A 16,770-nucleotide genomic window follows, 5' to 3' on the forward strand; every position below is an offset into this window, starting at 1 on the left:
TCGTTTTGTTAGGGTGTGTCAGGACACGAGCTTTGGTGAAGGATGCCATGTTAGGAAAAATATTCTCCAAGAATAGAGTTAAAATAGTCTTTGCCATTATCTGTACGCAGAATTTGTATAGCAGCTTGGAATTGGGTATGAACCATGGCATGAAATTTTTTAAAAATGGATGCAGCATCTGACTTGTCCTTTAGAAGGTATACCCAACAAACTCGGGAATGGTCATCAATGAAGGTAATGAACCATCAAGCACCTGAAATATTCTTTACACGGGCTGGACCCCATTTGTCACTATGAATTAAAGAAAATGGGGAAGAATCATGGTGAACTTCTATATATATATATAAAGGAAACCCATTTGTTGGAAAGTCTGCTGATGTGTCACTTCCTCCTTAAGTTTCAGATTTTTGTTCACACTACATGGCATCTGAAAACTTTCCTTCTTAGGTAAATCTTTAAATTAAATAAATAATTATTTCTTTTAAAAATTGAAATACAAAATCAATGGAAAATTAAGTTAACCATTTGTGGTGGCAGACAACTCATTCAATGTCCCACTGATTTGTACATTGGAATTACTCAGCTCTTTTAAATGCTTTCAACATTGGAATTGTTCACTCTTTTGAAATTCAAATTCTGAATTGATTTCAAATTTTGGATTTCAATTTTAAATTTCAAATTGTAATGGTGGGAAAGGATTTGGAAAATTTTTGGTGGCAGACAGCTGATTTAATCTCTCACTGCTTTTCTTTTGTTGCTTGCGTCTATAAATAGGAACGTCGTAGATGAATAGTTCTGGATTTTTATTTCAGCAGTTGTTTCTTTATCATCTAATTGCAGTATGGTCCAATCATAGACATTGATTTGAAGATCCCTCCAAGACCTCCAGGTTATGCTTTTGTTGAGGTATGTTTAGATTTCATTTTGTAAGGACGTGAAGGAGTATTTGTCTCATGTTTTCTAGGTCCCTTCTTCTGTCTTATATATATTGAACATTATATTGCAGTTTGAGGATGCTCGTGATGCTGAAGATGCGATTCACTATCGGGATGGTTACAATTTTGACGGCTTTCGATTACGAGTTAGTACACTTTCCTTTTCTTCCCTTTTGTCTTTTTGGTTTCTATGGAACACGCTATCTAATGTTCTTATAACCTTTTGATGGCTATTTTTTACTGTAGGTTGAACTTGCACATGGTGGTCGGGGATATTCATCATCAGTAGACCGTTACAGTAGTTATAGTGGTAGCAGTGGTGGCCATGGAGTTTCCAGGCGTTCTGACTATCGTGGTATGTATTGTTTCTAGATATAAGTTTTTTTTAGGTGTGATATCTTTGTGTAGTAATTCATTCTTATTTCTTTTTTTCCTTTTTTATTTCTATTTGTACCTGACAAGAGAATGTTTTTGGTTGACCCTATTTTGTTCTTCTTGCAGTTCTGGTCACTGGATTACCTCCTTCTGCTTCATGGCAAGCCCTGAAAGTACGGATTGTTTCATTCTTATGATTATTTTATTTATGCTGTAAGCAATTTAATCAGTAATTCATTAATACATGTTCAACAATGATCATTCAAGAACATGATACAGGATCTTTAGAATTCATGATTTTCACATAAGAGCGTACCTTTCTCCATTAGTGCGGAAGAACTCTGATGAAGAACTTTGATGATGGAAGATTGTTTCTCAGAGTCTTTACCCTCTGCTTTCCTTGTATCGTCTATGACAGGGATCTGATACAACTTTTATGGGCAGACCATGAAGGAGAGAATTCAAAGAGATTATCATAATCAGAGACTCACCATTTTTCTCTTTATATAACTGAACCATGTCACCAGTTACGGAGTTTCAAATAACTCCCTGTAACTTCCCATTAATGCGAAACGTCAAAACGTCAATTACCATTAATGTAAAACGTTACCATAATGCAAAACGTCAAAACGTCAATTACCATTAATGCGAAACGTCAATTACCATAAAGCCTCTTTTATTATTTAATTAAACCGATTGACACACGTTACACATGAGACACAAATAGTTTTACATTCTCCCACTTGGCTCATGTCATAAGGTGTCCCTTCATGATTTAATTAAAATTCACTATAATGCGCATTTACTAGGCTAAAGGTTCCATACATTGACGTCATCATAATTCATTATTAGAAATAAAATCAACATGAGTCATGGCGGTTGTATGCTATCAAGTCGGCATAGTCCCTTCCATGTACTACTATATTGACTCTTCTTCCTAACATGATACTTTAATAGGAAGTACACATTATGTCCAACAATAATGTCTTCATAACGGACCACAAATATTTTCAATATCATCACATATACTTGCATGCATACATAAATTGAAAAAACAAGACAATATCAGAAACATATATTCATCAATGAGCTCAGAGTGTCAATACTTTAATATATAACTATAATTTTTATCATTCATTAGCTGACATAATGCCCATTCTACATACATGACCAGTAAATGTCTTGGGCGGTAATCCCTTCGTCAAGGGATCAGCTATCATAAGATCGGTGCTAATATGCTCTATAGACACTCTTTGTTTCTGAACCTCTTCTTTAACGGCAAAGTACTTTAATTCCATATGTTTAGCACCTTTGGAATATTTGTCGTTTTTAGAAAAGAAGACAGCTGCGGAATTATCACAATAAATTTTCAGCGGCTTTGCAATATTGTCGACCAATCCAAGCCCTGAAATAAAGTTCCGTAGCCATTTAGCCTGAATCGTGGCTTCAAAGCATGCCACAAATTCAGCTTCCATAGTGGACGCAGCTATTATAGTCTGCTTTGCACTTTTCCATGATATAGCTCCTTCAGCTAAAAAATACAGGTAACCACATGTAGATTTTCTTGTGTCTACGCATCCTGCAAAATCCGAATCTGTGTATCCAATAACTTCAAGGTTGCTAGACCTTCTATAAGTAAGCATGTGACCTTTAGTTCCTTGCAAATATCTCAGAACTTTCTTTGCTGCTTTCCAGTGATCCATACCGGGATTACTTTGGTATCTACCCAACATCCCAACTGCAAAGCTAATATCTGGTCTCGTACAAGTCTGAGCATACATTAAGCTCCCAACTAATGATGCATACGGAATTGCTTCCATTTCTTTTCGTTCCAATTCACTTTTAGGACATTGTAAGAGACTAAACTTATCTCCTTTCTGAATTGGAACTGGAGATGATGAGCAGTTTTCCATTCTGAATCTCTCTAGAACTTTATTAATATATGCTTTCTGAGACAAACCTAACAGTCCTTGTGATCTATCACGGAATATTTCTATTCCTATCACATAAGCTGCCTCACCCATATCTTTCATTTCAAAGTTACTAGAGAGAAACTTCTTAGTCTCAGTTAAAAGACCAAGATCGTTAGTTGCAAGCAAAATATCATCAACATACAGAACCAATAAGATGAACTTGCTCCCACTGATCTTCAGATATATACATCGATCAACGATGTTTTCTTTAAATCCAAAGGAAACAACGGTATCATTGAACTTAAGGTACCATTGTCGTGAAGCTTGTTTAAGTCCGTATATTGACTTCTTAAGTTTGCACACCATGTGCTCTTTACCCTTTTCTATGAACCCCATTGGTTGGTCCATGTACACATCTTCATCTAAATTTCCATTTAGAAAGGCGGTTTTCACATCCATTTGGTGTAACTCTAGATCATAATGAGCCACCAATGCCATAATAATTCTTAAGAATCCTTCTTTGAAACTGGTGAAAAAGTTTCTTTATAGTCAATGCCATCTTTCTGAGTGAATCCCTTTGCAACTAGTCTGGCCTTGTAACGTTCCAAGTTACCATGAGAGTCACGTTTGGTCTTAAAGACCCATTTACAACCAACTCTCTTGCACCCTTCTGGTAACTCAACAAGATCCCAGACCTTATTCTGTTCCATAGATTTCAACTCATCTTTCATGGCATCTAACCATTTATCACCATTTTCTCCATTCATGGCTTGTGAAAACGTTACTGGATCATCCTGAATACCCATGTCAAATTCAGACTCTTGTAGATATACCACATAATCATTAGAAATAGCAGGTCTCCTTTCTCTTTGAGATCTTCTTAATGCTATTTGTTGTGGTTCTTCTACTATGGGTTCATTCGGTTCATCAACAATGATCTCTTCATAAGTAGTGGGATCATTAACTTGTCCTTCATTATTATTGATTGGTTCAATAGCATAAGGAACAATAACTTTACTAGAGCTACAAGGTAATGTAACTTGTACTCTCACTTCATGAATATCCACTTTACGTGGTGTTTCACTCCCACTAACTTCACCATTCTCAATGAACCTTGCATTTCCAGATTCAATAATCCTTGTAGTATGATAAGGACAGTAAAATCTATACCCTTTCGATTTTTCTGGATAACCAATGAAATAACCACTGATTGTCCTTGCATCTAGTTTCTTTTCTTGCGGATTATAATATCTAATCTCTGCCTGACAACCCCAAACATGCAGGTGTCTTATACTAGGTTTCCTTCCAGTCCAAAGTTCAAAAGGAGTCTTTGGAACTGACTTACTAGGAACCCTATTCAATACGTACATGGCAGTTTTTAGAGCATAAGTCCACAATGAAACAGGTAAAGAAGAATTACTTAACATACTCCTAACCATATCCAGTAAGGTCCTATTACGCCTTTCTGATACACCATTCTGTTGCGGTGTACCGGGCATTGTGTATTGAGCACAAATACCACGCTTTTCCAGAAATTTAGCAAATGGGCCCGGATGTTGTCCACTTTCATCATACCTTCCATAATATTCACCACCCCTATCAGACCTGACAATCTTCACCTTTCTGTCTAATTGCCTTTCAACTTCATTAATATAAATCTCCAAAGCATTTGCAGCTTGAGACTTATCATGCAACAAATAGACATAACCATAACGTGAATAATCATCAATGAAAGTGATAAAATATTTTTCTTTATTGAAGGCATTAACATCAAACGGACCACATACATCAGTGTGTATAATTTCAAGAAGCTGAGTGCTCCTTGTGGCTCCTTTCTTTGTGTGTTTTGTTTGTTTTCCTTTAATACAATCCACACAAACATTCAAATCAGTAAAGTCTAAATCCGGAAGGATTTCATTATTTACCAATCTTTTCATCCTTTCTTTGGAAATATGTCCCAAACGTTTGTGCCACAAGTAAGCGGAACACTCATTAATTAAGGTACGTTTAGTACCAACATTATGATGCAGAGTCATAAGTGTTTCAGCATAAAGATTATCAAGACATAATTTATATAATCCATCACATAAAGTACCATTACCAATCAAATGATTGTGCTTGTACAAACTGAAACTACCACTACCAAATTTAAAAGAGTATCCAGCAACATCAAGTTTGGAAATTGAAACTAAATTCCTAGATATACTAGGTACATAAAGAGTTTCACGTAAATCCAAATGAAATCCACTATCGAGAATTAAACGGTAAGTCCCAACAGCTTCCACCGGAACTTTCACTCTATTGCCCATAAGGACAAACTTTTCATTTGGCTTTGTGGTTTGGGTCATAAGAAATCCCTGCATTGTATTAGAAACATGAGTAGTACAACCAGAATCAATCCACCAAGTATTATAAGGAACTTCAGCCAGGTTTGATTCATAACATACATAAGCACTAGGCTTACCTTTCTTTTCGAACCAAGCCTTACGTTTCAGGCAATCCCTTTTGAAATGCCCTTCCTTTTTACAGAAATGGCACCTCATCTTTGCATTACTTTCCTTTTTGTGGATTTTAGAAGAAGAGGCCTCATTCACTTTAAGGGGTCCTCCTCCTCCTCCTTTCTTCTCATGCTTCTTTCCTTTATTCATTTCAGCTCCTTGATGCTTTACATAATTGATAGAATGAGCTCCCTGATTCTTAAGTCTGGTTTCCTCCTGAACTAACATACTGTGCAATTCATGCACATTCCATTTGTCTTTCATGGTATTATAGTTCATTTGGAAAGGACCATACTCAGACGGTAATGAGTTCAATACGAACTGCACCAGGAAGTTCTCATCCACATCCATTCCCAATGCTTTCAGTTTTGCCGCAATGCTTGTCATTTCAATAACATGCTCATGCATTACGCGAACCATCAAACTTCATGGTGGTCAGTGTACTCATAAGTGTCCCAGCAAGAGACTTATCAGCGGTTTGGGAGCGCTCTTCCACAAGTTTCATCATTTCGATAGCACTTTCAGTTTGTGGAAGAGCTGACTTAATGTTGCTTGCTATGCTCATTTTCATGTACATCAGACTTAATCTATTGGATCTTTCCCAGTTCTTAAAATGGTCCCTTTCATCCTCAGTGCTTTCTGGTTTCCTCCTGAACTAACATACTGTGCAATTCATGCACATTCCATTTGTCTTTCATGGTATTATAGTTCATTTGGAAAGGACCATACTCAGACGGTAATGAGTTCAATACGAACTGCACCAGGAAGTTCTCATCCACATCCATTCCCAATGCTTTCAGTTTTGCCGCAATGCTTGTCATTTCAATAACATGCTCATGCATAGTACGCGAACCATCAAACTTCATGGTGGTCAGTGTACTCATAAGTGTCCCAGCAAGAGACTTATCAGCGGTTTGGGAGCGCTCTTCCACAAGTTTCATCATTTCGATAGCACTTTCAGTTTGTGGAAGAGCTGACTTAATGTTGCTTGCTATGCTCATTTTCATGTACATCAGACTTAATCTGTTGGATCTTTCCCAGTTCTTAAAATGGTCCCTTTCATCCTCAGTGCTTTCAAGAGTAATAGCACCAGGTTCCTCTTCTCTAAGAGCCAAATCCATATCCATTACCCCAAGGTAAAAATTGATTTGCTCTTTCCATTCAGAGAAGTTCAGCCCATTAAAAACTACAACAGTTGAGAACATGGAATGTGTAGCAACTGGTACTGCGAGGAATAACATTTAAAAACATTAATGCTTTGAGTCATACATGTCACATACTAACATAATTCACAGATTCAAATATACTAACTTCAATGCATATCAATGTTCACCTTTGGGGATCCATTAACATACAACATTAACTATAATTATGCTATATAAATTTCACATAATTTGGCAATGATGCATACCCCTATCATAAATATTTGTCATCTTTGGATGTCCAAATGTGAGAAAATATGCCAACAATACCAACATCCATGTTCATTTTATAAAACAAATAATCAACCTTTGGGTTGATCCCTAACTGTCCTATAATAATGAACTTCAATATACCACAACCAGAAAATTATTTCATACTCTTCATAGCATCACAGTCATGGTAATTGAAATAAAATTCATGATATTTGAAATTAAAATAACTCTTCAAGATTTGGCCACTTTGGTGACTAACAAATCTACCATAATTAATTTCAAAACTTTAATATTTCATAAACAATAATAGGATTACATTTTCACATTTAATTTTAATCCAACCACATCACATAATCATTTAAATCAATATGAAAACCGTAAGGGTATACCCAAAATTCAAGTGCAATTAACACTGAAAAAAAAAAAAATGATTTCTGGCTTTTATGTATACCTCTTGAAAATAGCTATCAATATCCAATCGTAACACGAAAGTTCTTTATATATATAGCTATCAATCCATAAAATACAATGAATTGTAATAAGAAAACCGTGTCAGTGACATAAAGGTTATCATGCTTTTACAATATCAATGAATTGGAAAAGCAATATCAATGAATGTGAAAACCGAGAATGGCAATTTCATATTATATTCATTATATAAATTGGACGATGCATTTCGTACAGTATCCATTCAGAATATATTGAATATGCATTCGTTTTTTTTTGTCCTTTTGTGAAATACAAAGTCAATCCGAAATTGTTTTCTTCAGAACTCACGATCACGACATCATAAAATGCAGTATTTGAAATATGCATTTCAAATCAATATGCAAACCGTAATATGAACGCAAAATTCAAATGATGATCGCGAAAACCAAATAATTTATATCGATCGACTTTTATTTTATTTTCAATGATGATCGTCAATTTTCTAAAAAAAAAAAACCCTAACTTTTTATGAATCAAGAGATCATGCATAATTGTTTACGGAAAATCACAAACTCTTAAACACAAGCTCTGATACCACATGTAAGCAATTTAATCAGTAATTCATTAATACATGTTCAACAATGATCATTCAAGAACATGATACAGGATCTTTAGAATTCATGATTTTCACATAAGAGCGTACCTTTCTCCATTAGTGCGGAAGAACTCTGATGAAGAACTTTGATGATGGAAGATTGTTTCTCAGAGTCTTTACCCTCTGCTTTCCTTGTATCGTCTATGACAGGGATCTGATACAACTTTTATGGGCAGACCATGAAGGAGAGAATTCTGAGAGATTATCATAATCAGAGACTCACCATTTTTCTCTTTATATAACTGAACCATGTCACCAGTTACGGAGTTTCAAATAACTCCCTGTAACTTCCCATTAATGCGAAACGTCAAAACGTCAATTACCATTAATGTAAAACGTTACCATAATGCAAAACGTCAAAACGTCAATTACCATTAATGCGAAACGTCAATTACCATAAAGCCTCTTTTATTATTTAATTAAACCGATTGACACACGTTACACATGAGACACAAATAGTTTTACATATGCCACATTTTTTGCATGCAGAGGATTAATGACATTTTATGTTGAAGTCATTGTATTGGTTGAAAATTAATAAGCAATATTTGCTGATTCTGAGTTTTAAATGATTAGGATCACATGCGTAGAGCTGGTGATGTGTGTTTTTCTCAAGTCTTCCATGAGCGTGGCGGTAAGTGGATTAAGATCTAATATGTCATCAGTGTTATTTGACTGCACAATGGTTAGTGCTGTGGCCTGTGGGCACTTGAGCACATGGGCACTTGTGTTGTCATCCCTTAGAAAAGAGAATGAAAAAAATAATATTGCATGTAGAATGAGGAAAACTTTTCTTCCATTGTGCTCGCCCGTGTTGTCCTTTCTCATGATACTAATGTTGAGGAATTTAATTGGTCAGTTGTCCGAACAGCGAAAAAAATAAAACTTGAAAAAGAGTTATGTAGTTTCTAATTTATATTTCTATTTTGATTCATAAGAAAAAAAATAAGTCCGTTGTTGTCATCTTTGTTGGGGTATTTTTTATTTTTTTCCTACAAATGATGTCAAAACCATTTCATTTGTTGACGCAGGTTCAAATTACTAATTTTTTTATTTTGTTCCATCTTTTTAAATAGGTTTGATGCAGAAGCGTATACAAACTCGCAGTGAAGGGAGCAATTCTGACCGAAGCAGCATATTTTGTGTTTCAGAAACATGTTTTTCCAGAAATTTGTTGTATTTTATAATTCGATATTGCAGTGTCTTTTTGTTTATGTGACATTTTGTTTAGCTTCTTATAACACTGCATTTTTTAATAACAAATAAACAGAGAAATACTAATTTTTAAGGGCTATAGTAGTACTAAGGATTGTAAATGAAAGTGTAAAAAATACATTAACGAATTTCACATTAATTAAAGTGTATATTATAAAATTTCTTTTTTGAAGAAAGAAATCGGTGATGAAGAAGTTAAGCCATACATTGATAAAATTTGTTTTCGGTTACAATACAACAGCTGCATTGCAAAACTTTGTACCAAAATATATATATTTTTTAATAGCAAACAATAAAAAATGCATATCAAAATTTTACGATGTTATGTTTAAATTTGAATTTTGAATTTGAAATTTTAACTTTGTAATGGTGGAAAAACTTTTGGAAATTTTTGGTGGCAAACAACTCATTCAATGTTCCACTGCATTTTACATTGGAATTTCCAAATTAATAATAACTCAACTCTTTTAAATTTCGAATTTATGTTTAAATTTATATTTTGAATTTGATTTTGAATTTTTAACTTTGTAATGGTGAGAAAACTCTTGGAAAATATTTTGTGGCAGACAACTCATTTAATGTCCCACTATTTTTCTTTTGTTGTATATTATGAGTAAAAAACACCTCTACTTTTTTGTTGTTGAATATCCCACTATTTTTTCATGGGTGATTGTTAGCACTATTAATGTTGCATAAAAAAACAAAAAAATTAAAAAAAAATATTGTAAAATAAAAAAATTATTTATATTGTCAAATAAATTTGAAATTTGGAAATAAATTAAATTAAAAATTATGTGAACATTTTTTTGTGGCAGACAACTCATTCAATGTCCCACTGCATTCTACATTGGAATTTCCAAATTAATAATAACTCAACTCTTTTAAATTTCGAATTTATGTTTAAATTTGAATTTTTAACTTTGTAATGGTGGGAAAACTTTTGGAAAAAAATTTGTGGCAGACAACTCATTTAATGTCCCACTATTTTTCTTTTGTTGTATATTATGAGTAAAAAAGACCTTTATTTTTCTTTTGTTGTATATCCCACTATTTTTTGCTTGGATAATTTTAGCTCTATAAATGCTGCATTAAAAAAACAAAAACATTCAAAAAATATTGTAAAATAACAAAATTATTATATTGTAAAATAAATTCAAAACTTGGAAATAAATTAAATGGAAAATTATGTTAACAATTTTTGGTGGCTGACAACTCATTCAATGTCCCACTACATTCTACAATGGAATTTCCAAATTAATAATAACTCAACTCTTCTAAATTTCGAATTTATGTTTAAATTTGAATTTTGAATTTGAATTTTTAACTTTGTAATGGTGGGAAAACTTTTGAAAAAAAATTGGTGGCAGACAACTCATTTAATGTCCCACTACTTTTTTGTTGTTGTATATTATGAGTAAAAAAGACCTCTATTTTTCTTTTGTTGTATATCCCACTATTTTTTTCATGGGTAATTGTTAGCCCTATTAATGTTGCATAAAAAAAACAAAAACATTAAAAAAATTATTGTAAAATAACAAAATTATTTATATAGTAAAATAAATTCGAGATTTGGAAATAAATTAAATAAAAATTATGTGAACAATTTTTGGAGGCAGACAACTTATTCAATGTCCCACTTCATCCTACATTTAAATTTTCAAATTAATAATAACTCAACTCTTCTAAATTTTTAATTTATGTTTAAATTTGAAATTTGAATTTGAAATTTACACTTTGTAATGATGGAAAAACTTTTAGAAAATTTTTTGTGGCAGACAACTCATTTAATGTCCCACTACTTTTCTTTTGTTGTATATCCCACTATTTTTTGCATGGATAATTGTTAACCCTATTAATGCTGCATAAAAAAACAAAAACATTAAAAAAAATATTGTAAAATAACAAAATTATTTATATTGTAAAATAAATTCGAAATTTGGAAATAAATTAAATGAAAAATTATGTGAACTTGATTTGAGAGAAAATAGTTCAGCATTTAATATTTATGAAATGAGAAATGATATATATAATAAATTTGAATTTAATATATAATTTGAATTTTAAATATATATGTATAACCAATTAAAAGAATATACATGTATTTTAAAAAAAATATTTAACATAAACATTTTAAATATACATGTATAACCAATTAAAAATATATATAAAAATCATAAATTAAAATTGAAAAAATTATATAAAAAAAGTATAATTAATATAAAAAAATTAAATTTTAAATTTAAATAAAAAATGATGTCTGTCATTCTGTAAAAAAAAATTATTAAAATGTAAGAACTATAAAAATGAAAATTTTAATTTAGTACATAAGAAAGAAATTAAACTTTCATTTTTTTTATTGCAAGAGTGTAATTAATACAAATACTTGCAAAAAACAATTATTTATATAAAATGCTGACAGTTAGAGGTCGAAAACTGGGCTCCGGGCCGGCCTGCCAATATATTTTTATAATTCAATTGAAATTGTATCTTTCTTCTTTTATAATTAAATTACTAAATCTGATTTCAATTTTTGTAAATACAAATATGTGAAATTCCAAAGACTAACGACATTAATCCTTGCAAAGAAAAATTATTTATATAAAATGCTGACAGTTAGAGGTGAAAAACCGGCCCGCCAATATATTTTTAGAATTCAATTGAAATTTTATCCTTCTTCTTTATAATTAAATTACTAAATCTGATTTCAATTTTTGTAAATATAAATTTGTGAAATTCGAAAGACTAACGACACTAATCCTTGCACAAAAAATAATTATTTATTATTATTTTATAAATCTGATTGTAGTAAATGAAAGTTCTTCTCTGAGATAAAATTAAAAACCTAGACGCAACTACAAAAATCTTTTTTTGTGAATAAATATAAAAACCTTTTACATGCTGATAGTTAGAGGTGGCAAACTGGACTCGGCCAGGAGGGCCGGCCCACCAACACATTTTTATAATTAAATTAAAATTTCATCCTTCTTCTTTTATAATTAAATTCCTAAATATGATTTTAATTTTTGTAAATACAAATTTGTAAAATTCCAAATACTAACGATACATATCCTTGCAAATAATAATTATTTATTATTATTTTTTAAATGTGATTGCAATAAATGAAAGTCTATCTCAAAGATTAGTGTAGTTGCTTTAATTCTGTTTATATGCATTTGTTGCAATGTAAGCAAAAAAATATGACTCATACATGCTTATTTGAATAAGTTGCATTCAAATCCCGTTCAGACAACATTTTTTTTGGTCCTTGAAAAAATTTAATCCAATCTTTTTTTTTTCTGATACTATGACTTTTGGATGTTAACATATTAGTGTTACTTATTTAATGAGTTTTTGCCTTCTGTATCGTAGGCACAAGGAACGAAAATCACACAGGAAATGACATATTTAGTAAGTGTTGAACTTATCCCTCCAATTATTGCTAGGAAATGACACTGAATGAATAGCGTTTTCATATTATAGGTAAAAGCTGATATTTTAAATTCATATTTGCTTGGTGTTATTGTTACCTTGATTTTGTTGATGAATGTTATAGTTAGCAATGATTTGTATGCATTTTTATTTTTATATCCCTTCCTCATGTTAACATGGTGTATTATAACGTATTATGATGTAGTTGTATGCAAAATTAATTATCCCTCTGAATAGCAGATTTTTGTTTGTGGTTGATATTTGCAAAGTTTTGTGTTAATGCTGTAATTTTTTTCACCTGAAATATAGAACAAAAAAGCAACACAGTTTTTTGTAAGTGTGAAGTTTGCAGTGCGATTAACCAACCACGGCGGACGACAAAAAATTTGATCTTTTTCCCCCGTGCATCGCACGGGTAATATACTAGTTAGAAGGATAATGAACACGAGTATGCTTGGCAAGTTGACAAATATCACAAGAAAATAAACTAGGACTTTTATTAATAAATAAGTTTTGTAACAACTTCTGAAGATAGTTAAAATTTGGATGGCCTAGCCTACGATGCCACAACATAACATCATTACATGAATCAAAAAGAAACATAGAGTCTTTTCCCACAAAAACAGCTTCATGAGTCACATCCTCCTCAAAGTAGTAAAGTCCACCATCGTCTCTAGCACTGCCAATCATCCTCTCCGAGTCCTGTTCCTGAAAAACACAACCATGAGGAAAGAATTTAGCAAAACAATGCAACTTAGAAGTCAGCTTGCTTATGGAAATGAGATTACAAGCCAAAGAACGAACATAAAGAACTGATGTTAAATTAATCAGCTCAGAAAGTTTAATGGTATCGTGTCCTGCAATCTGGGAAAAACTGTCATCGGTGATCTTGACCTGAGAGGGTTCAGAGTATGGAGTGTATGAACAGAACAAGCTCGGATTACCTGTCATATGGTCAGAGGCTCCAGAATCAAGGATCCAATGATTTTGACTATCAACATGGAGAGTTGTACCTTGCTGGGCCACATTACTAGTGGCCTTAAGAGGTTGAGTCAAAAGTCTTTGAAGTTGTTCAAACTGAGTTTTGCTAAGAAAGACACCATCAGAGTCAGAGGATGCACTAGGCTCATCAATCTTGTCATCGGTAGAGACCTGATATGCACGACCTTTATTCTGTCCTTTTGGCTTCCAATTTGCAGGTTTCCCGTGGATTTCCCAACATTTCTCACGGGTATGACCAATTTTATTGCAGTGGGTGCACCATGGACGACCATCTTGTTTTGATTCTCCAGAGGAACGGTCAAAGGTACGTTTGGCAGCCAATGCAGACATATCATCAAACTTATCAATTAACTCATTTTCTCCCAGCATAACTCTCCGTCTACTTGCTTCTCTACGAACTTCAGCAAAGGCATTAGCAAGTGAGGGTAATGGTCGTTGCCCCAATATTCGACCACGAACCTCATCAAGATCTCGGTTGAGGCCAGCAAGGAAATCATAAAGTCGTTCCTTCTCCAAGTGTTTTTTTAAATTGGGTATTCGCTTCCAATCCTTTAAGATCGAATGCATAATAAAGATCCAGTTCCTGCCATAAATTTGTTAGTGCAGTAAAATATTCAGTAATAGTCATACCCATTTGACGAAAGTCTCTCAACTTATTTTTCAGTTCAAAGACTTGAGAGGTATTCTCCAGATCTGAATAATTTTGTTGAACAGCATCCCAAATCTCCTTGGCAGTATCGAAGAACAAAAAGGTTTGGCCAATATGTGATTCCATGGAATTAGTCAGCCATGCCATTACCAAGGAATTATAAATCTCCCAATTTTCATAATCAGGATAATCCTCATCAGGTTTCTTAATTTTTCCCTCAAGATAACCCATCTTACCTTTTGCCCGGATCACCAACTTAACAGATTGAAACCATTGCAGAAAATTTTTACTGTTCAATCGGTGACTAGTAATCTGCATACTTAAGTTGTCTCCAGAGAACTGAGTATTGGGAACATATGAGGAAGCAGAAGAACGCTCTGAGGAAGACATGAAGGAAGAGAAAGGATTTGACCGTGGATGAAAAAATCAAGTTTTTATTTTTTCAGATCTGACCTCTGGAACAGGAAAGGGAGACACCGGCGATAGGTTCTGTGCAAGTCGCGACGGAAAAAGACGCCGGAAAGGTGGTGCGTGGAGCTCACGCGCCGGAGGCTGGCCACGCGTGTGGCGGCGCGTGCGACGACTAACGGTGATGGGTCCAGTGGCGTTCAACTCGTCGGAGCCTTCTGAGTCGAATGGTCACTTCACTTTCTTGATTGGAGGTCTGTAGATAAGGTTTCTGGGTTTGGACAAAATTGAGGTGGTGTTTTTGATGATGTTTGGACGGTATTTCAGCCTTGAAGATGACTGATTTAGGGTAGGAACGAACCCGCTATTGATACCATAAAGAATTTTGTATTTCTTTGTATTGATTTGAATAAATTACATAAGGAGTATTTATACAAGATAGAATCGCTAAGTCAGCGATGACTAATCAATCATAATCAATCCTAATCAATCAATCATAATAAATAGGAAATAAAAAATGGAAATATTTGAATCCTGATTTTCTACACTAGCATTATAAATTATAAATTTAATTTCTTGAATATTGAAAACTAAAAATAAGTAGTTAAAATTTTGTTTTTAATTTAATTAAAATATTCTCAAAGAAACCCGTTCACGATCGATCTAACTTTAATTAAATAGATAAATTAATGCTTGGTCATCATTCCTCGTGGGATCGACAACTTACTCTTTCTTTTTTTATAATAAAGGATCGACAACTTATTCTTATCACTTTATTACTTGTACGACCGGTGCACTTGTCGAAGTTGCAACAAGCTTTTGGCGCCGTTGTCGGGGACTGATTTAATCAACATTAATCATATCTATAAAAGTATAGATTGGATCATTTGCTTTTATTCTATTTTTATTTTATTAGTTTGGTTTTTGTTTTTTGTTTTTCATTTTTATTTTATTTTTGTTTCTTTTATTTTTGTTTTGCTTATTTTCTTTTATTTTCTTTTATTGTCATTTTATTTCTTTGTTAGTTTAATATTTTTATCGTTATTTATTTAGTTTTGTTATTTTATTTTCTTAGTTTAATTTGTTTACTTTAAATTTTAATTTTTAAATTTTAAATTTTCTGTTAGTTAGTGGTTTCCGTTAGTTGGGTCCACTGAGCCTTAGTTTTCTGGTTTATGCATCTGCGAGGCACTATTAACCCCAATGACCTACAGTACGAACCAGAGTTAGGACGGTTAGAAAAGAACCAATAGGAAGCGTTTGACCGCGAAGAAGATACAAGACACATCGAGTTCCAGTTCTGCTGAAGAACCGGTCTTGGCCGAGGATAACCAAAACCCACCAGAAGAACTGATGAACCACTTCCTAAATCCTAATTTCTCGTATCCAACTGCGAGTATTAGAAGGCCTCAAATTCCAGCCAATAATTTCGAAATAAAAGCCTTCTTCCTAAATTTAATCCAAAGTAATCTATTTGAAGGAGACCCGATTGAAGACCCAAACCGCCATATCAATAAATTCCTACAGTTGTGTAATCTCATTAAAGCTAATGGGGTACCGTCTGAAGCAATCCGACTGATGCTTTTTCCCTTTTCTTTAAAAGGGAGAGCACTTAAATGGCGGGAATTGTAACCTGCTGATGGCATCTCCACGTGGGAAGAATTAGTTGAAAAATTCCAAATGAAGTTTTTTCGACTCTCTCGATTCTATGAATTGAAAGAACATATTGACAACTTCAAGCAGCTCGAAGGAAAATCCCTGTGTGTGTGGGATGGGGGCGATTTAAAGAACTAATCAGGAGATATCCGCAGTACATTCTATCGAATGGTGAGAAGGTGCGAATCTTT

At 33.2% G+C, this 16,770-nt stretch overlaps 1 protein-coding gene across 1 annotated transcript; it reads left to right on the top strand.

The window, feature by feature from the left end:
- The first annotated feature begins 165 nt into the window (after positions 1–165).
- LOC133318257 (serine/arginine-rich splicing factor SR30-like) lies at positions 166–8,874 on the top strand. The gene is made up of 6 exons (XM_061520251.1): positions 166–234; positions 841–906; positions 1,007–1,081; positions 1,182–1,290; positions 1,437–1,483; positions 8,797–8,874. The coding sequence occupies exons 1-6, from the start codon at positions 166–168 to the stop codon at positions 8,872–8,874; spliced, it is 444 nt and encodes a 147-aa protein (XP_061376235.1).
- The last annotated feature ends 7,896 nt before the right edge of the window (positions 8,875–16,770 follow it).

The sequence above is a fragment of the Gastrolobium bilobum genome, unplaced genomic scaffold (genome assembly GCF_033153095.1).
Source record: "Gastrolobium bilobum isolate Gb01-03AN ecotype WA unplaced genomic scaffold, APGP_CSIRO_Gbil_v1 utg29040, whole genome shotgun sequence".
Classification (NCBI taxonomy): domain Eukaryota; kingdom Viridiplantae; phylum Streptophyta; class Magnoliopsida; order Fabales; family Fabaceae; genus Gastrolobium; species Gastrolobium bilobum.

Excerpts from the sequence above, each read along its gene's own strand:
- LOC133318257 (XM_061520251.1), top strand. The coding sequence starts at position 166 with ATGGATGCAGCATCTGACTTGTCCTTTAGAAGGTATACCCAACAAACT. Across the intron at positions 235-840 it reads GGGAATGGTCATCAATGAAG|TATGGTCCAATCATAGACAT; the intron begins GTAATGAACCAT and ends ATCTAATTGCAG. Across the intron at positions 907-1,006 it reads CAGGTTATGCTTTTGTTGAG|TTTGAGGATGCTCGTGATGC; the intron begins GTATGTTTAGAT and ends ATTATATTGCAG.